The 21,290-nt window shown below is 42.8% G+C and overlaps 1 protein-coding gene across 1 annotated transcript in view; it reads left to right on the forward strand.

Annotated features, from left to right (window-relative positions):
- The first annotated feature begins 5,451 nt into the window (after window positions 1-5,451).
- Window positions 5,452-21,290, forward strand: part of LOC110532038 (uncharacterized) — a 28,713-nt gene continuing 12,874 nt past the window's right edge. The window contains exons 1-15 of the mRNA XM_021615631.3: window positions 5,452-6,060; window positions 15,034-15,053; window positions 15,428-15,460; window positions 16,347-16,379; window positions 16,480-16,533; window positions 17,142-17,243; window positions 17,757-17,834; window positions 18,599-18,643; window positions 18,897-18,950; window positions 19,584-19,637; window positions 20,219-20,272; window positions 20,532-20,585; window positions 20,782-20,835; window positions 20,972-21,016; window positions 21,136-21,189. Of these exons, the coding sequence (XP_021471306.2) occupies window positions 5,967-6,060; window positions 15,034-15,053; window positions 15,428-15,460; window positions 16,347-16,379; window positions 16,480-16,533; window positions 17,142-17,243; window positions 17,757-17,834; window positions 18,599-18,643; window positions 18,897-18,950; window positions 19,584-19,637; window positions 20,219-20,272; window positions 20,532-20,585; window positions 20,782-20,835; window positions 20,972-21,016; window positions 21,136-21,189 (828 nt within the window). The 5' untranslated portion in view covers window positions 5,452-5,966. The remainder of the gene's footprint in view (window positions 6,061-15,033; window positions 15,054-15,427; window positions 15,461-16,346; window positions 16,380-16,479; window positions 16,534-17,141; window positions 17,244-17,756; window positions 17,835-18,598; window positions 18,644-18,896; window positions 18,951-19,583; window positions 19,638-20,218; window positions 20,273-20,531; window positions 20,586-20,781; window positions 20,836-20,971; window positions 21,017-21,135; window positions 21,190-21,290) is intronic.

The raw sequence follows: 21,290 nt of genomic DNA on the forward strand, positions 1-21,290 counted from the left end.
TATTCAGATTACAGATACTTTAGAAAAACTTCATGATTACTTCTTGGATTACTTTTAAATTCAGAAAGGATGTTTGCAGAGAAAATACATTATGACATTCAATTCAACATTGAAAAAAGGTGCAGATTTAAGTTTGTTCCACATGAGCGAGTCTGACCACAAGTCAGATACCATTATGATGACACACCAGATGCGTTTGATGGAACATTTCTGTCTTCTAATGCCTGTTAAAGTGAAAGTAATCCAAAAGTAACTGAAAGTAATCAGGTTACGTTACTGAGTTTGGGTAATACAAAAGTCACACTACTGATTACAATTTTGGGCAAGTAACCTACTAGTAACTGTAACGGATTACATTTAGAAAGTAACCTACACAACCTTGTACCCAGCTAATATCATTGGACGATTTCACACAAGCACATATCAGAGTGCACACAACCCCAAAATCACAACTACTTCCCGAAGTGCTAAAGAAGAGATCAAAGAGAAGTGTTTTGCCCACTTCTCACTGGCATCTTTCTCCATCTACACTGTCGTTCTCTGAGGAAGAGGGGGATGTTGTTTTTTTGCATTAATACTGAGGGTTTGGCGGGACTTTGCAACATATTACCACAATCATGACTACCTCGGTTGGTGGAATTAAAAGTACAGGCTTTGCTGTTGGCAAAATCGTTCAAATACAGTACAAAGAAAAGTCTGCAAAAAGTTGGCGGTACGCTAAAATTGGCGGCAAAACGTCTTGGTTTGAAAGGTTCGTTTTTCTGACCCTCGCTAAACTCTCTTGGGTCTGAGAGGCATGCTTTCTACTTTGTAGGACAGAAGGTTAGAATGATGTTGGAAGAAAAGCCAATGAGGAAAAAAGTGTCTGCGACATCTTCATTTTATGCTTTTACTATCCAAAGGGAATTGCTACTTTCCAATCTCAACATATCCTCTGCTTTCAATTTTAGATGACTTCTTAGACCTTAATTTGATATTGATCATAGCGAGAGGAACATTTTAATTGTGTGCAGAGTGGTGAAACAAAACTCCCTAATTAGAGAATTGTAGAGATTTGATGCATCGTTCATTTCGCTTCTCAAATTAAAGAACACGGTCCATTATCCATCTACCACCCAGCGTGAATGGAATTCTCACTCATTGCCAACTTTACTCTCTCCCACATTCCTCCCCATAATGACACAGACATACAGGCCTTACAGTGCAAACAGGCACGCACACACACACACACACACACACACACACACACACACACACACACACGCACACACACGCACACGCACACGCACACACACACACACACACGCACGCACACACACACACACACACACACACACACACACACACACACACACACACAGCTAAAGCAAGAGTAGCCAGACAGTTCTACCCGACTTCCACTGGAGGGAGTTTTTTCACCAAGACATCTTTACGCCAGAGATGTGCACTGAAATCCAAATATTCCACAGATTTCCCTCATTCTCTTCAGCAGAAGTTAGAGTTCCTTTAGTTAAACACAGCGCAATTGTACAGCGTTGAAAAAAATGTAGATTATATTCTATCACCTTTTTGGTCCCATTATCTACTATTTGGTAATCTGGGTATGCTATTCAACTATACAAATGTTACCTCCTGCACCATTTATGAAATTATAATAGAAAATGGATACAATAACAAATATATTTCATAGACTGAGCCTGGCCCTGTCCTTTGCTCGACTTCCCCAGGCACGTTGTGTACTCAGCAAACCACAGCCACCCTTCCACAGTGGTCACCGTGCTGAAACCTAGACACCCTCTAGACCCCTGGAGCCTCTTTGCAGTCATACAGTCCTGAATGATCACCCCCCCCCCCTCCCCCCCCGAACCCCTCCATCCTCCCACCTTACCCACCATTCCTCAACCCCCCCAGCCACCATCCTCATCAGGCAGCGATCCCCACTGCCCTGCCATCTCACAGCATTCCGTGGGCCCAGCACACAGAGGCCTATTGTGTGCTCAGGGAGACGGAGGCAGCGTACAGTCGGGGGAACGAGAGACATTTCTTGAACGGACAGTTTTCTATCGCACATTAAGTTCTTTGGACCTTGGCTACCATTGTGGAGGCGCAGTTCAATTGATCTAATGTTGTGATCATAAGGCATGGTACACTGTGAAATCCAGCAGAAGTTCCAAATAAGTCCCCAAGATGGCCGTCTAGTAGTCATGCATTTGAGTGATGCTTTCAGATTGCAGTTCTATGTACAGGTAACTGCCTAAATAATGGAGACACATGAGTAAATGAGGGATACACAATACCTTGAAAGTAGGTGCTTCCATACAGTTAATTAAGCAATTAACATCCCATCGTGCTTAGGGTCATGTATACAAATGCTGGGCAGGCCATTATTTTGGCAACCATGGCTATGTCCCAATAGGATGACAATAGGATGACATCACAGGGCATCACAGAGTGGTCACCGAATTATTTGATGAGCATGAAAACAGTGTAAACCGTATGCCACGACCGTCTCAGTCACCAGATCTCAACCCGATTGAACACTTCTGGGAGTTTCTAGAGTGGCACCCGAAACAGTTTTCCACCACCATCAACAAAACACCAAATTATGGAATTTCTCGTGGATGAAGGATGTCACGTTACTATGACAGAGTTCCAGACACCTATACCCTATTTAGTCACTTTATGTTGCCATTTCCTTTATTTTGTCAGTTACCAGTATATTCCAGTTCTACAATGAATACACCAAACATTAGGAACACCTTCCTAATATTGAGTTGCACCCCCTCAACCCCTTTTGTCCTCAGAACAGCCTCAATTCGTCAGGGCATGGACTCTACAAGGCATTCAACGGGGATGCTGGTCCATGTTGACTCCAATGCTTCCCACAGTTGTGTCAAGTTGGCTGGATGTCCTTTGGGTGATGGACCATTCTTGACACACACAGGAAACTGCTGAGTGTGAAAAACCCAGCAACGTTGCAGTTCTTGACACAAATTGGTGCGCCTGGCACGTACTATCATACCCACGTTCAAAGGCACTTAAATATTTTGTCTTGATCATTCACGATCTGAATGGCACACATACACAATCCATGTCTCAATTGTTAAAAGGCTTAAAAATCCTTCATTAACCTGTCTCCTCTCCTTCATCTACACTGATTGAAGTGGATTTAACAAGTGACAAGTCAATAAGGGATCATAGCTTCCACCTGGATTCACCTGGTCAGTCTGTGGCATTGAAAGAGCAGCTTTTCTTAATGTTTTGTACACTCAGTGTATGTACCTTCTGTTGGTGCTATGATCTACCAATCTCCCATTCTCTGGGGCAGCAGGTAGCCTAGTGGTTAGAGTGTTGGACTAGTAACTGAGAGGTTGCAAGATCAAATCCCTGAGCAGACAAGGTAAAAATCTGTCATTCTGCCCCTGAACAAGGCAGTTAACCCACTGTTCCTAGGCCATCATTGAAAATAATAATTTGTTCTTAACTGACTTGCCTAATAAAATAACCTGGCTTCACTTTGTAAATTGGAGAGGGTGTTAATGAGAGTGTGATATTGTCTTAATAGAACGTAATATTGGTTTAGCTAGGACAGGCATGATGGTCATTTAAGACAGACATTCAGAGCTCGCTAGTTGCTTTAGGAACAGATATGAAGACTGCATTGGTCAAGATGCTTCCTGTGTTCTTCCAAATTAACTGATTTAGGATCAGCTCTCCCTAACCTTAACCAATATGCACCAAATAATAAAACTGTCCCTGGATCAGGGGTGTGATGGAGGGTTCAGACGCTTTCTTCCCTATATGACAGGTCTCTCGAAAAGGTTATGACCCCGGTGTGACTGTGCCTCTCCACTCAACAAAGACCCGCTTTCAGACCCTCTCACCTGGCCCTATCTGCCTCAGAAAGATACACGATAAAGATCATACAGGCATTTCATCCCCTGGTTCACTATTTCTGAGCTTCACAATGAAGAGAGCCCATGTTGTTTGCCTGGAGGGGACTGTTGGGCATCTGAACTGTTGTGACAGGTAACTAGTATAACATTAGCAATAACAACAAGCTCCATGTACTGGTGGAATTTGGATGTACTGTATGTACTGCAGGTACTGTAATTTGAAGGGATACATTGTTGGTTTAGAATAGACAGTGGGGTGCTGCTTGCTGAGTAATTACAGTTGGTGTGTATTTCTGTTCACAGTTACATTTAATCAAGCCAACACTATTACTGCATATGCAGGAAAGTTCATGGAATTGCATACAACACGCCTTCAGTTTCCAGCCCCTTAATATACATTGCAAACAGTCATGGCAGACATCTTCTTTTAACTGGTTCTCACAGCCTCATGTCAACTGGTCTTTGCTCAAACAGACAGGCCTCTTGCCGAAACTCTGACTGACCCTAAGTATGCAACGTGACCATGACATAACACTGTCATCGACTGGAGTGCTCTACACACCCAGGGGTAGCCTCAGGTCCCGCAATAATTAGACACCCATAAAGCCCTAATCCAAGAATCTCTGTAAAGTCAGACAGGTTTAGAATGAGTTAATCCTCAGAGACAGGCTGGCCGTTTCCCATGCCCTCAGTGCTCCCTATGGTAGTTCACACCATGGTCCACTTCATACACCCTCAACTCCCATTGTTAGCTAAGTGGATTAGCCTTATTTTATTTTGTATATTCTTTTTACATGTAGGTTAGTTGGAGGCCTGTGAGCAGATGAACACCAAGTTTATTAACATTTCCTGCCAATAAAGCCCTTTGAATTTAATTGAAAGAGAGAGCGAGAGAGAGTAAGAGAGAGAGAGAGACAGAGAGAGAGAGTGACAGACAGAGACAGAGAGAGAGAGAGAGAGAGAGAGAGAGAGAGAGAGAGAGAGAGAGAGAGAGAGAGAGAGAGGGAGAGAGAGAGAGAGAGCGAGAGAGAGAGAGAGAGAGAGAGAGAGAGAGAAAGAGAATATTGAAATGTAGAAACTTTCTAAATATAGGCCTACAACATTTGCCAAGTGTGGGCACATGTATAGGTGGACAGGTCGACAGTGTCATTCACTCTCAATGAGGGGATCGGTTTCCTCTTGGGGGAATCCATGGACTTCAATACAGTAATCCTATATTTGTGTGCACAATAGCTGATCCATCTTAAAAGCCTGTCTCTCATCTATTGACCTGAGTAAGTTCTGTTCTGGGTCCTAAATCTAAACTGCAAGTCTATGGACATGATCCCAGGTAGACTTCCGATACTATTGCATCAAAAGAGCCATGATGTAATTCAGACATCAGGTCATTACTGCATTACACCTTTGTTATAAGCCCATATATAAGAGAGTTGCCTATTTTAAGTGCCAATAAAAAAAAGTGTATGAATAAACATGAGTTGAATGAATGTAGGCCTATCCGTGAAGGCCTAAATCCACTTGCAAATGGTAAAATGGAAATCTGTTATTGGTTATTGTAGCCTATTGAGCAACATTCGGAAAAGGTCTACTTCAAGTATTGTAATGCAAAATTGTGGTGAGTGGCTATACTCCACGCTATTGTAATGGGGGGTCGAAAGCGAAGCAAAAAGTGTGATTTATAGGTAGGCTACCTCGTCCTCGCAGCGCGTGGGAGGAATAGGAGAAAGAAAGAGGTCCCTGGGAGAATAGATTATGCTGGTGCTGAGGGGAGGGAGATGTGGGTTGGGTTTCAAGCTCGACTGGGGGTCGGGGGGAGGTCTAGTATTTTGGAATATACGAAGATCCGTAGAAGGTACTGTGGACATAAAACCGCGGTTCTTGCTCTGACGCGGTGGGTGTAAAGTGCCGGCTAGGGCCCCGCGTTGGATTCCACTTCGATTTTGGAAGGTTGACTGCATGGTTCGGTTGTAGTCTCTGGGAACACACAAACACACTCCATTAAAAGAGAGCATCGTCTGATCCGTCCCATCTTTTTCTTCACCCAAGGTCCTGCATGTCTAAAATTTAGACATGTTCAGCTTTGTGGATTCACGGACTGTTCTGCTACTTGTAGCATCCCAAGTTGTTTTAATATCCATTGTCAGATGCCAGGAAGAGGATGACCGTAAGTTACATAATTCCGTTGAATTGTCTTTTGCAAAAGTTTCGATTCTTCTGCTGATGCCATTTTATCAACTCATATTTTACTTTCTGCGCTTCTACACTACCTTGGCATCAAAAGTTCCTGCGCAATTCTCACCTTCACAATGAATAGGGCAAGTGTTGGTAAAACTGCAGCAAACAAGATATGATAATTGGATGATTTTGTGAACCACTTGGGTACATTGGCATTGATGGAGGGGCACAAACTCATGCAAATATATCTATCGGTCATTGGAGGAATTGCCCAATTATGAATTAGAATTCTTGCAGATACAATTCAGAGGTGAAATGTTAATTATCTGGACTGTTATACTGTTCATGATATCAATTTAAGAAATTACTATTTAACTATGTAAATAATGGTATTGAATTGAACATTATCATCCTAATACTGGTTCGATATTGACATCGTTAATTGCTACATTTTGGTTACATTGTAAGTGTTTGCAGATATAAGGGGCCTATGAAAGAGTTGACCTTTCTTTTGGGAGGATAGTTGAGGCTATCAAGGCACATCTGTGTGGGATGGAGAACCAGGTGAACAAGTGTCCGTTTGTTTCACTCCTGGATACTCACTGTGGTTCCTGTCTCTGAACAAGCACACTGTCAGTGTGCTCTCTCTAGCCGTGGTGCCAGTGTTTAACAACACAAATCCACTTGGTGGAGACAACAGACGAGACACAGTGGCTCACTTGAGATGCTTTGACAGTTCAAGAGCTTATTGGGCAATTTAGAAAACGTTTACTTTGGCACTTTGGAATTGTTTATTTGTTAGATGAGGGGGATTAAAAGTGTAATTATTTGTGTTTCATGCTGTGGCTGAAATATTTGAAAAGGTTCATTATATTCATAATTTAAAAAGACAGGGTCAGACACAGCTTGACCCCAGACTAGAAGGCTCAAAGGGTAGCAGGAAGTGAATGGCAGTTGGTCGCTCAATAAGATATTTTATTTTATGAAGAAACTATGGAACAAGATACTACTGTCGCTAGAGAGATAGGCTACACCACACTATATGCAATGTGTAATGTATCATGTGTTGCTTTACAAATCCTCATATTCATAGGCTTGTTTCCACATAGCCTAAAATGGTTCATCAATTTCTCTTGAAGTACTCCAAAGAACAGATTTTAGGGGCCACGTGTCCATTGTTGCTAGTAGTTCTAAGCATTTAGTAAGGAATTAGAGATTGTGGGTCCGTATACATATTGCCACAACTCAAAGAAAAGTTGTGGAACAACATGCTACCAACCAAACCCACCCACCTCGTGTGTTATATAGTATAGTTTGGTGGCAGGTACGTGCTAATAACCACTTTCACATAAATGCAACACAAACAAATAGCTGCATTTAGCCTCGTAGACCCAACCTTAGACCCTGTGCATGAAAGCTACCCATTCTCAATTCTCCAATGTGTTTGAACTGGCGCCTGACACAGCTGTGCGATCCCGATGGAGAATTTTAGAAGGACTCCCTGTTTACTTAGGGCAGCAGCTTGTCAATTGGGCACAGTCGCCCAGTGTGAGGGACTCATTCATAACAGGTCCACTGGTCACCAGGGAGCGCAGTAGGCATACAGGTTAAACAGACTAACTCCACCACGCAAAAAAAAAACTATTTCCACTGTAAATGGCACCGCTATATACATTCATTGTCGGCTGCCTCAGAATCCTCCTGCATATGATTACTGTGATCTGAATGGATGCTTTATCTTCCGTTGGAGTTAACGAATCTAGCCGTTTGAGTGCAGGAGAAATAAACCTGGATGAGGCTTGTTGAGCTTTTATTTTTTTTTACCAGGTAAGTTGACTGAGAACACATTCTCATTTACAGCAACGACCTGGGGAATAGTTACAGGAGAGAGGCGATGAATGAGACAATTGTAAACTGGAGATGATTAGGTGGCCATGAAGGCCAGATCGGGAATTTATCCAGGACACCAAGGTTAACAGCCCCTACTCCTACAATAAGTGCCATGGGAAGTGCCAGGACACCCATTTAACATGCCATTGGAAAGTCAGCACCCTACAACAGGGCAATGTCCCCAATCACTGCCCAGGAGCATTGGGATAAAAAATAATAATAATTGACCAGAGGAAAGGGTGCCTCCTACTGGCCCTACAACACCACTTCCAGCAGAATCTGGTCTCCCATCCAGAAACTGACCAGGACCAACCCTGCTTAGCTTTAGAAGCCAACCTGCAGTAGGATGCATGGTGGTATGCTGCAAGATTAAACCAAGCGACAGACCGGTGGTTAGATTTTGTGAGACTACGGCCCCCAGGTAGAATCAGCATCCACCCAGACCAGTACGTTGAAAGATCCAGTCTGCCATGCTGCCAATCCATGTTGCATCGTGTTGAGATGAGTCTATTAGGCATAATACCTGGATATGATGAACATAATGATGCCATACATTATTGTAAATTATGCTGATATGCTTCTGTCTTTAATGTGGTTAATAATAAGTGCTTTTGTGTGATTCTGGACATCTCTGTTCTTCTTTGAATAGGTCACTCCTACTTACTTTTAAAGAGCAGATCGGATCAAGGCAAAAAGTGTTTTAGCTACTCGGCTCTGTAGTCTTGTAATTCTCTCCAGGATCTTCTCACCTAGCAGGAGTTTAAAAGTTTGGTTGATTAACATGCTATTGAGGAATGTGATTGGCATTAGGACTTGAGGCAGTGGTACAGTTGAAGTCGGAAGTTTACATACACCATAGCCAAATACATTTAAACTCAGTTTTTCACAATTCCTGAAATGTAATCCTTGTAAAAAGTCCATGCTTTAGGTCAGTTAGGATCACCACTTTATTTTAAGAATGTGAAATGTCAGAATAATAGTAGAAATAATTAATTATTTCAGATTTTATTTCTTTCATCACATTCCCAGTGGGTCAGAAGTTTACACACACTCAATTAGTATTTCATAGCATTTCCTTTAAATTGTTTAACTTGGGTCAAACTTTTTGCATAGCCTTCCATAAGCTTCCCACAATAAGTTGGGAGAATTTTGGCCCATTCCTCCTTACAGAGCTGGTGTAACTGAGCCAGGTTTGTAGACCTCTCCACGCTTTTTCAGTTCTGCCTGCAAATTTTCTATAGGATTGAGGTCAGGGCTTTGTGATGGCCACTCCAATACCTTGACTTTGTTGTCCTTAAGCCATTTTGCCACAACTTTGGAAGCATGCTTGGGGCCATTGTCCATTTGGAAGACCCATTTGCGACCAAGCTTTAACTTCCTGACTGATGTCTTGAGATGTTGCTTCAATATATCCACATAATTTTCCTTTCCTCATGATGCCATCTATTTTGTGAAGTGCACCAGTCCCTCCCTCAGAAGTTTACACACACTCAATTAGTATTTGATAGCATTTCCTTTAAATTGTTTAACTTGGGTCAAACTTTTTGCATAGCCTTCCATAAGCTTCCCACAATAAGTTGGGAGAATTTTGGCCCATTCCTCCTTACAGAGCTGGTGTAACTGAGCCAGGTTTGTAGACCTCTCCACGCTTTTTCAGTTCTGCCTGCAAATTTTCTATAGGATTGAGGTCAGGGCTTTGTGATGGCCACTCCAATACCTTGACTTTGTTGTCCTTAAGCCATTTTGCCACAACTTTGGAAGCATGCTTGGGGCCATTGTCCATTTGGAAGACCCATTTGCGACCAAGCTTTAACTTCCTGACTGATGTCTTGAGATGTTGCTTCAATATATCCACATAATTTTCCTTTCCTCATGATGCCATCTATTTTGTGAAGTGCACCAGTCCCTCCTGGAGCAAAGCACTCCCACAACATGATGCTGCCACCCCCGTGCTTCACGGTTGGGATGGTGTTCTTCGGCTTGCAAGCCTCCCACTTTTTCCTCCAAACATAACGTTGGTCATTATGGCCAAACAGTTCTATTTTTGTTTCATCAGACCAGAGGACATTTATCCAAAAAGTACGATCTTTGTCCCCATGTGCAGTTGCAAACCGTAGTCTGGCTTTTTTATGGAGGTTTTGGAGCAGTGGCTTCTTCCTTGCTGAGCGGCCTTTCAGGTTATGTCGATATAGGACTTGTTTTACTGTGGATATAGATACTTTTCTACCTGTTTCCTACAGCATCTTCACAAGGTCCTTTGCTGTTGTTCTGGGATTAATTTGCACTTTTCGCACCAAAGTACGTTCATCTTTAGGAGACAGAACGCATCTTCTTCCTGAGCGGTATGGCGGCTGCGTGGTCCCATGGTGTTTATACTTGCGTACTATTGTTTGTATAGATGAACGTGGTACCTTCAGGCATTTTGAAATTGCTCCCAAGGATGAACCAGACTTGTGGAGGTCTACAATTTTGTTTCTGAGGTCTTAACTGATTTCTTTTGATTTTCCCATGATGTCAAGCAAAGAGGCACTAAGTTTGAAGGTAGGCCTTGAAATACAGCCACAGGTACACCTCCAATTGACTCAAATTATGTCAATTAGTCTATCAGAAGCTTCTAAATCCATGACATGACAGTCAACTTAGTGTACGTAAACTTCTGACCCACTGGAATTGTGATACAGTGAATTATAACTGAAATAATCTGTCTGTAAACAGTTGGAAAAATTACTTGTGTCATGCACAAAGTAGATGTCCTAACCGACTTGCCAAAACTATAGTTTGTTAACAAGAAATTTGTGGAGTGGTTGAAAAACGAGTTTTAATGACTCCAACCTAAGTGTATGTAAACTTTCGACTTCAACTGTACATATGATAGATTCAAAAATATATATAGATATGTCTGTGATTGAAATATATTTGTGTCTGCGTCAAAACACGGTGTACCAGTCAAAAGTTTGGACACACCTACTCATTCAAGGGTTTTTCTTTATTTTTACAATTTTCTACATTATACAATAGTAATGAAGGCATCAAAACTACAAAATAACACATATGGAATCATGTAGTAACCAAAAAAAGTGTTAAACAATTCAAAATATGTTTTATATTTTTCAAAGTAGCCACCCTTTGCCTTGATGACAGCTTTGCACACTCTTGGCATTCTCTCAACCAGATTCACCTGGAATGCTTTTCCATAAGTCTTGAAGGAGTTCCTACATATGCTGAGCACTTGTTGGTTGCTTTTCCTTCACTCTGCAGTCCAACTCATCCCAAACCATCTCAATTGGGTATGGTCAGGTGATTGTGGAGGCCAGGTCATCTGCTGCAGCAATCCATCACTCTCCTCCTTGGTCAAATAGGCCTTACACAGCCTGAAGGTGTGTTGGGTCATTATCCTGTTGAAAACAAATGATAGTCCCAATAAGTGCAAACCAGATAGTATGCCGTATCGCTGCAGAATGCGGCGGTAGCCATGCTGGTAAAGTGTTCCTTGAATTCTAAATAAATCACCAACAGTGTCACCAGCAAGCACCCCCACACCTCTTCCTCCATGCTTCACGGTGGGAACCACACATGTGGAGAACATCCGTTCACCTACTTTGCGTCACACAAAGACAAGGTGGTTGGAACCAAAAATCTCTCACTTGACCAAAGACCAAAGGACAGATTACCACCGGTCTAATGTCCATTGCTCGTGTTTCTTGAACCAAGCAATTCTGTTCTTATTATTGATGTCCTTTAGTAGCGGTTTCTTTCCAGCAATTCGACCATGAAAGCCTGATTAACACACTCTCCTTTGAACAGTTGATGTTGCGATGTGTCTGTTACTTGAACTCTGTGAAGCATTTATCTGGGCTGCAATTTCTGAGGCTGGTAACTCTAATGAACTTATCCTCTGCAGCAGAGAAAACTCTGGTCTTCCTTTCCTGTGGCGGTCCTCATGAGAGCCAGTTTCCTCACAACGCTTGATGTTTTTTGCGACTGTACTTGAAGAAACTTTCTAAGTTCTTGAAATGTTTTACGGATTGACTGACCTTCATGTCTTAAAGTAATGATGGACTTTCATTTCTCTTTACTTATTTGAGCTCTTCTTGCCATAATATGGACTTTGTCTTTTACCAAATAGGATCAAATCTGTAAACCACCCCTCCCTTGTAACAACACAATTGATTGGCTCAAATTAACTTGTAACAAGGCACACCTGTTAATTGAAATGCATTCCAGGTGACTACGTCATGAAGCTGGTTGAGAGAATGCCAAGAGTTTGCAAATCTGTCAACAAGGAAACGGGTAGCTACTTTGAAGAATCTCAAATATAAAATGTATTTAGATTTTTTAAACACTTTTTTGCTTAATAAATGATTCCATATGTGTTATTTCATAGTTTTGATGTCTTCAATATTATTCTACAATGTAAAAAGTTGTACAAATGAAGAAAAACCCTTGAATGAGTAGGTGTGTCCAAACTTTTGACTGGTACTGTATATACTTTTTATGGTGTGTCTATGTAAGTTCCTACAGTATGTCTGACATTTGTCTCAAATATTGTTCCCCCCTGCTGCTGTCTTGGTTGGACCAGGTCTCTCTGTAAAAATAGATTTTATTGCAATGAGACTAACCTGGATAAATAAAGGTTAAATAAAATAAAATAAAAAGTATATGTGAAACCTGTTGATTGTCCCAAGCTGTGAGTGTAGTCATGAGTGTGGGTGCTGTGATGCTGTGTGCTGTGCATGTGGTGTAAATGAGGCCTCATGCTAAGCTGATAACTTGTCTCTCCCCCCTCCTCCCACCTGCCTCCACTTACCTTCACCCATCTCACTCTGACCCCCACCTTGCACTCAATGCCCTTCCTGCTTGCCCTCCACCCTACCCTGCCATTTACACATGTGCCCCCCTCATGCTTCCTCCCCCGCACCTACACACCATGATCACTGTCATGCCCTCTGACACCCACCCATCCCTATTTATCCCTCTCCTGCCACTTCTCACATCCACCACCACCCTCCACCCCCGTCTCTGCCCCCGGCATGCCCCATGGCCTCTGTACCACCTCCTGCCGGTGGTCACAGAGGAGGCAGGCAGCTGCATCCAGGATGCCCAACGCTATAACGATAAGGATGTGTGGAAGCCGGAGCCGTGTCGTATCTGTGTGTGTGACAGCGGGTCAGTGCTGTGTGATGAGATCATCTGCGAGGAGATCAGAGAGTGTGCCAACCCCATCATCCAACCTAGAGAGTGCTGCCCCATCTGCCCTGCGGACGCCAGAGCCCCAACTGGTTGTAATTTATTTATTCACACAATCATGAATAAATTACTGTGCCCTTTTAACATGCCAAAACTTTTGAATGGGGAACTAAATGGTAGTTAAGATGTTCACTGGGTTTAACAGGTCCTCAGTAGCTTATGTTCAGGACTTTGGTGTGCAGACATGAGTCTGGACAGGAGTCAGGACAGATTTTGAGGCTCATAAATGGGTATTAAAGGGATTTATAAGTAGCTAGGTGTGATGTTCCCTATTCAAAAGTGTTACCCTTTTCCCTGCTTGTTTTGGATTGGCGATCAGACCTGCAACATTCTCTGGATAATCTCCCTCTATGGATGTTCACTTCATAAGGAGTTTATTCCTACCGTTGTGGCATCTGGTTTCCACTTAAAACAACCAGGGTCAATCTTGAAAACAAGACACTTCTATGTTTGCTTTAACTAGTGGCGGGTGACTAAGAAGCTATCCTGAGCTGCCAATCATGGTGTCATTTTTTTTGTCCAATGGAAGCTTTTTTCCCACCACATCAAAGCGATCCTATTGGGGTGAAATAAGACAAATGATTGACAAGACATGATAGTCCCACCCACTTTTGGGGTTCTTGAAGTCTCATTTCCTCCATCACTAGTGTCTAAGCGTGAACATTTTTGACTGCTTTGCCTTCTTTTCCAACACCGGTCCCACGTTACTCCCATCGCGTCTGGATATGATCCTATTTCCAGGGACATACGCATGTGGGAGTCATTATTGTTCTTCACTTCACCAGACTTGACCCAACCTACACTCTTAGAAAAAAGACTTATTCGAGCTGTCCCCATAGGATACCCCTTTTTTGGTTCCAGGTAGAACCCTTTTGGGTTCCATGTAGAACCCTCTTGTGGGAAGGGTTCTACCTGGAACCAAACGTGTTCTACCTAGTACCAAAAATGGTTCTACAAAGGGTTCTCGTATGGGGACAGTTGAAGAACCCTTTTAGGTTCTAGATAGCAGCTTTTTTTCCTAAGAGTGTACTCCCAGGCTCAACACACACAGCAGATAACATATGCAAAGAGAAGAGAGGCAAACACATGATAATATAGAGTGCCAATGTGCTATTATTATCAATATTCAAAGATACAGTATATGCACTTTGAACATAGAATACTCATACTTGCTTTCCGAACAACACAAATAAACCAAAGCTGTTCGCACATTTCACATTTGAATCGTTGTTCATGTTTTATGATTGAACAAAGCGTATATATTCTGAGACATAATATTTTCGAGCATTTTGAAAAAATGTGTCTTTGAAAATGAAAAAAACGATTTTCATGCGTCATGTTCTTTTCTGTCAAGTATAGTAGTAACCTTTAACTTTTGAGAAGATATACATTTTTGGTTCTAACAATCCATCATCAGTCTATCATAATAACCACGAAATGTGCCATTTCGTCGAATGATATGCTCCTCGCTAAAGCCATTTATACAATGAACTCTGTTGTTCGCTCCAAAATATGCTATATTGACAAATGTTTTTTCACGCACAGACGATTTGATCCAAACATCTGTCCCACCCCCACGCTTTGCTTTGCTTCTGGCCCCATCCCCTCAACATGGATCTACAGCTAACCCTCAAACCCACTCGGGATGGGTTGTCAGGGCCTTGGAGTTTGGTCTTTTGGTTTCCACAGGTTTTCCTTTTAATCTGGAGGTGTTCAAACTCTGGAGGTTTGGACCCCACACAGATATCAGCAGTCTCAAGTTCACCCTTTTTAATGTTGTTTTCTCTCTCTCTCTCTTCCTCATCCACCTCAAATGCAACCTCAGAGGCGGTGATTGGTGCTAAGGTGAGACCACGGGAAACGATGATGTGATGTGCCACCCTGAAAGCTGTTATGAACGAATAACAATAACTTGGCAAAATACAATCATATTTTCTGTTGGACAAACCAATGTGTCATTTAGACAATGCTTATCAGACTATCGCCGACACAATCATCTAAACACCGTGTATAACCATCCACACACTCAGGCTCCAAAATACTTCAGACTTACATGATGTGAATATTATGTGTCTATATACTGATAGAGTCTTCATTGGGACCACAGACTTTCATTGGGACCACAGACTTTTGTTAGGACCACAGACTTAAGACCAGAGACTTTCATTAAGACCACTGACCACCATTAAAACCCACTGACTTTCATTTGTTCCTATTAGGGCCAGAAAGGGGAACCAGGCGAGATTGCAGATGTAAGTATGCACACTCAGATTTACTGTATAGTCAAATAATTGCGGCAGTATTCAGTGGAATACTGAATACTTTTTATTATCTCATGTACTTATTTCTTCTCCGCCTTATTCAAGCGTACAGTCAGTGATGAGCTGCTGTATGCAAAGGCATGCACTACAGCTCACGCTCACTCAGGAAGAGATCAGAAGACTTGTTTGTCCGTTCAAATCAGAGTGACATAGGGATTTTTGGTCAACGAAGGCACTGACGCTCCTTTTTTAGGTACCTATGCATGCCATTGCCAAGCATTAGTCAAGAGGAGGCTACGGCATGTCTACTTCTAATGATGACACTTTAACACGTTTGTATAATAGCCTCACCTAAAAGTCACATACATGCAGCATCGCTATCCCAGTCAGTTTGTAGTCATTATCGGGGTTGACTCTCTGGAGTGTAACGGACTACTAATTTGCCTATTTGTGTTCTTCTTCTTTTGGGGAATCATATGATTCCAAGAGAGCCTCCGAATGATAAGTGATTAGCTACCCTGCTTTGAACCTGGTGGTTTTAGACAGATTTTCTTTTGTTTTGTTGTCAAAACATGGAAGGAAGCCGACATTCCTAGGACATAACGGACCGAAACCAATCGTCTTACATCCATTTAGTAACTTTTTTTATTCATTGGTATGCAAGGCTTCTTGGGAAATGAACAAACCCTGACATGCGGAAGACGTTTTTTTCAGCCAAAGTAAATTGTCAATGGACTTCCTGCTATTCCCAGCATCTTAGCAATTCAAAGCAGTGCAACCCGAAACCTTTTCAAAGACATCAGGGCTTTGAAAAGACTACTTTCATCCCACTAAGTATTGAGAACTGAACAAGCTCTCTTTCTGTTCTGTTGTCCAGGTTGTAGGACCGAATGGACCAGCAGGCCCTATGGTAAACCTATTCTCAAACATTTACTTGCTATTTTTGTTTTGTGAATAATGTGCTCTGTTTGTCAAGCCTCTTGCTCATCCTAACATGTTTGTTTGTGCAGGGCCCCTCGGGCGAGCAGGGACCGCGTGGAGAAGCTGGCGCTAAGGGTGATAAGGTAAGACAGTAAATCCCAGTCACCTTTGTGCAGGTAGGTTATGCTTAGAAATCTGTCTGTGGTATGGACTGAAATAAGGGCTAACCATTCAACATCTTCAATTGCTGCCTAGTTTATCATGTGTGAGACTTTGCATTTAGATCCAGGATAGTGAGATTTACAGTATACGCTACCTTATTGTGGATAATCCAATATATTCCAATCTAGAAATAGTACAATAAGATTGTAACGAAACAGTGGCATACTCCGCAAAGCACCTCAATACGTCCTCTGCAGTTCTTCAACCAATGGCCAGGCTAGTTATGCAGCAAATGCATTACAGTTGATTGATTGGTTAATTGGTTGATTGTTTGGGTGATGGACTGATTTGTTGATTGGTTGGTTGGTTGATTGATTAATGGATTGTTTGGTTGATCGATTGATTGATTGATTGATTGATTGCGAACAGAATTACATTCAGTAACATAGTCTCCTAAGGCAGACAACACCATCAAAGCCATGCAACAATATCGATCACTCACTTTTCCCAATGAAAGCTGATAACACTGAACATGTTTGTGTATTGAACCCGTTGTTGAATGTGCTTGTCCCTCTCGCCTTTTCCCTAGGGAAATGTTGGCCCCAGAGGCAGAGATGGCGAGCCTGGAACCCCCGGGAACCCCGGACCCCCTGGCCCTCCCGGACCCAACGGACCCCCAGGTCTTGGCGGGGTAAGTGGTAGAAAACGGAGGAGAGGACAGGAGAGTAGATGAGAGAGGATGTCACCACCACACATAATCTCTGTTTATGTCGTTGTGGTGCAGAGAAGCACTCCCTGTTGATGGACTAGCAGTACAATATCGCCATATTCTCACTGTCAGATGTGTGTGTGTGTGTGTGTGTGTGTATGTGTGTATTCGCACGCACACACATGTGTGTGAAAGAGACTAAGCCATACGCCTATTTGCTCATCTATGTGTTAGTTAGTAGAATAGAGAGAGAAGAATGGACGACACATTGGTAAGCTACTGTGCCACAGTCAATATCACCAATGTAATCCCTTCTGACAACTGTAAACGTGCCACCAGAGTTTTTGTTTCCTCGGAGCCCTGGTGAGGTCATACATCCTGTATAGCAGAAATACAGGCGGTGATAGCTTTGGCGGACACCAGGGGGCAGTGCATCTACTGTAGATACCGTGGACTCACGAACAATGTCTCTTGACCTGTGTTGTGTTTCTGCAGAACTTCGCGGCTCAGATGGCTGGTGGATTCGATGAGAAAGCCGGAGGCGCACAGATGGGAGTGATGCAAGGACCTATGGTTAGAGGACAAGAGATGTTACTGTACCGTCACATGAACTTCACAGAATCCAGAGGGGGTTTAAAAAGACTCAAATGAATGATTGAAACAAATAAAATCATAGTGGTAAACTAAAGAGCTATATGGTATGTGGTAAATGTCGGTCGGTAGTGGCATGCTGTGTTACAGACTTGAAGACAGTACTGACGTCAGACTGCAATCTTGTCATGGAAATGAACCACTGAATGGAGCATGCTGTAGTACAGATTGTGCTGGCATACCAAATCGATAGCTAATGCTGTCCTGTTGGTATGGAATATGAGCTATATTATAACGGCAGTCAGTAACAAAGACATAGAAATGATCATGAAACATATGCTATTTATATTACCTATGGTCGATGAATTGACGTATCTATGGACACGCCCTGCAGCATTTGGAAGCATATGACCCCTCCCCCAATTCCCAAATAAGAGTCAACCTACAGTCTATTATTCTACCCGACGACTCATTGAAATACACAGTTTTTTGGGGGGGGGGTTTTCGTATGACCAGATAACCATGGCCTCAAACCTTTCTACACCACAACTCTAACTAATTATTACACAACATCGGAAGACCCACAGGCCATGTTATTTGAATTACAATGGGACATCTGGCAATTTTAAGTGTTTTTTTCTCTCCCTATAAGACATGACTAAATAGCAAATACCCCCAATAGTCTTTGAGCTATGAATTGCTATCAATATTATGCATTTCCTCTCATTATCTCTCTCCCTCTGTAGGGCCCTATGGGTCCCCGTGGTCCACCTGGCCCTTCTGGAGCCCCTGTAAGTATACACCACCTTCATAACTGTGGGCTGGACACTAAGCCCTAATAATAACCACAACAGAAGGAGAATGTGGACAGTGCTGTAGATTAGTGCTTGACCCTTTGACCTTCTGTATCGGATGGATAAACATTTATGGTCTACCTGTGTCCTAATATACTATGTTGGTCCCTAATGTGGACACCCTACGCCTATAGAAATATGCAGACTATTAAGATGTCTTTGACTTGATGTCCCTTCTAATCAATTCCAGGGCCCACAAGGTTTCCAAGGTAACCCCGGAGAGACTGGAGAGCCAGGCCCTGCTGTGAGTATCCAGAACTATCCCAGGGTGCACCATACATCTCTGTGCCACAGCACCAATGTAGAAATATAATACGTAGAGCTTGGCAGCAGCACCAGAGCATTCTAGTATCAGCTCTCTCGGGAGCCGTATTCGACTGAGGGCTATATGATTGCGTACTAACCACATGAAATATAGAGAAATTAGTGTTTACTGTGAAAGTGTCTCATAAATCCACTCAACCCAGTTCGACCTCTAACCCCTGACCCCTAGAAGTGGTAGGAATGTCTATCCATGTGAGGATCACATGGAGCTCCGCCCCCCTCAGAGCTCAAGTGAAAATCACCAACATCATTACCCGTCATTAAAATCAAACCACAAGCAACAGGAAAATGCCCCCTTCCTCTACATGCTGTGAATGTCAGATATAAATAGACAGGAATAGACAGGGTACCTTTTTAACATGACTGCCTGTGACATAACATTTTCATTAGAGTTGGCAGTGAGAATGCAAAGACTAGGTGAAAGGCCCCGAAATCATGAAGTGATTTCATTTTTAGTTTACTGTGGGAAGGTAGCTTCTTGCACTAGTCTGTTCTAAGTCACAGTAATTAGGCCTACACATCAATGACAACAAGCTCTTTGCCCTTATGACAGGGTGCACTGGGACCCCAAGGACCCCCTGGACCTTCTGGCAAACCAGGAAGTGATGTAAGTATTGCCTTCTTCAGCAACCAAACCAGAACCATGCCAGGCTTGGACCAGATCCACGGCTCAGGCCTGAGCTCGGTTGTCAAAGCCGTGCTCGAGTAGAGCGCGAGCTTTATCAGATGTAGAGCTCTGAACACGCTTTGTTACTTCAATTTCCTCATATTTCCTCTCTTGCCACCTGCCCAAACTATCATTATCTTATTGACTTCGTCAGGCGGACCTTGTTTCTTCCCCCACTGTTTACAAAAACACAAGCATGATCCTCGTTGACACAGTACCAGCGAAGCAGTCCACAAAGCACTGACCTACCATTTCTAACTTGTAATACAATTGTTTAATTGAATGTGCCTTTAGAAAATCCTAAACTCCTAGCCATTTACATTCCCACACTGAACTCCCCACCCACCCACCCACCAACCCACCCACCCACTCACCCCACCCCACCCCACCCCAGAGGGCCTTCTCTCGCTGAAGTAAACTAATTTTAATCTAAAATGTAAAACGTTAAGACATTTACTATTCAGTTGATAAACTCCTGATTTGAATCATATCTTCAAGTGTCTCCCTTTCTTTATTGCTAGGGTGAGGCTGGCAAACCTGGAAAGGCTGGTGAACGTGGACCTGCAGGACCTCAGGTAAACACTGAAAGATTAGACTATAGTAGAAAGAAAAACATAAATCTATGTCCACAACATCAGAGCACAATGCCATGGATAACAGTTCTCTTATGTACTACAGACTTAAGTTTATTTTTTATTTTTTATCAATTGCCTTTGTTTACATCTTACTATATACTGATCAATTCAATGTTCAATATCTTAAGGTAGGAGTTCCAGATGAATCCCACACAGAATCCTTTAGTATCCAATTTCCTCATGTATTTCTTTATTTCAGGGAGCTCGTGGATTCCCCGGGACTCCTGGTCTTCCCGGAATCAAAGGACACAGAGTGGGTGCTTCATCGTGCTTATTTTAACAATCACAACTCCCTCAGCATGGATATTATGATGTTACACGTCCCAGCTTGATTAGCAACGCAACAGATTAGCTCATTAGTGTTCATTAAATCAGTCTAATGGGGCTGATGTAGGACTAATAAGTCCTGATGAAGTGTCTCACTGCTGTCTGTCTGTCCGTGTGTGTAGGGTCATCCTGGTCTTGATGGATCTAAGGGAGAGGGTGGTGCTGCTGGAGCCAAGGTAAGACTTCTGCCCCGGTCTTCTACTCATCCAATCTTTTGAGTTTTCTATTTCTGTGTCTATTTGTCTGTCTATCTGACAGACTGTCTGAGAAGCCGTCCGATTGGCTAACTGACTGACTGTCTCCTCTCTATAGGGCGAGGGTGGCGCTCCCGGAGAGAACGGCGCCCCTGGACCAATGGTAAGAGAGCGTTACACCTGTGCAGAACCTGCATAGTATGAGTATAATGCTTTTATTTGCCAACTGTAACTTTTACCTGAATGTTACCAAGCTGAGTGTTCATCACTTGTCTCCTGTAGGGACCACGTGGTCTGCCTGGCGAGAGAGGCCGTCCCGGAGCTTCTGGCTCTGCTGTGAGTAACAACGCAGACATTTACCTTTAACACTCTCTGATTAAACTATTACACTCCTGAACAATACAAGCTAGCAATGCACCAAAGCTAAGGTGTAGCCC

Source organism: Oncorhynchus mykiss, chromosome 9 (genome assembly GCF_057628025.1).
Source record: "Oncorhynchus mykiss isolate SJ-2025 chromosome 9, ASM5762802v1, whole genome shotgun sequence".
Lineage (NCBI taxonomy): Eukaryota > Metazoa > Chordata > Actinopteri > Salmoniformes > Salmonidae > Oncorhynchus > Oncorhynchus mykiss.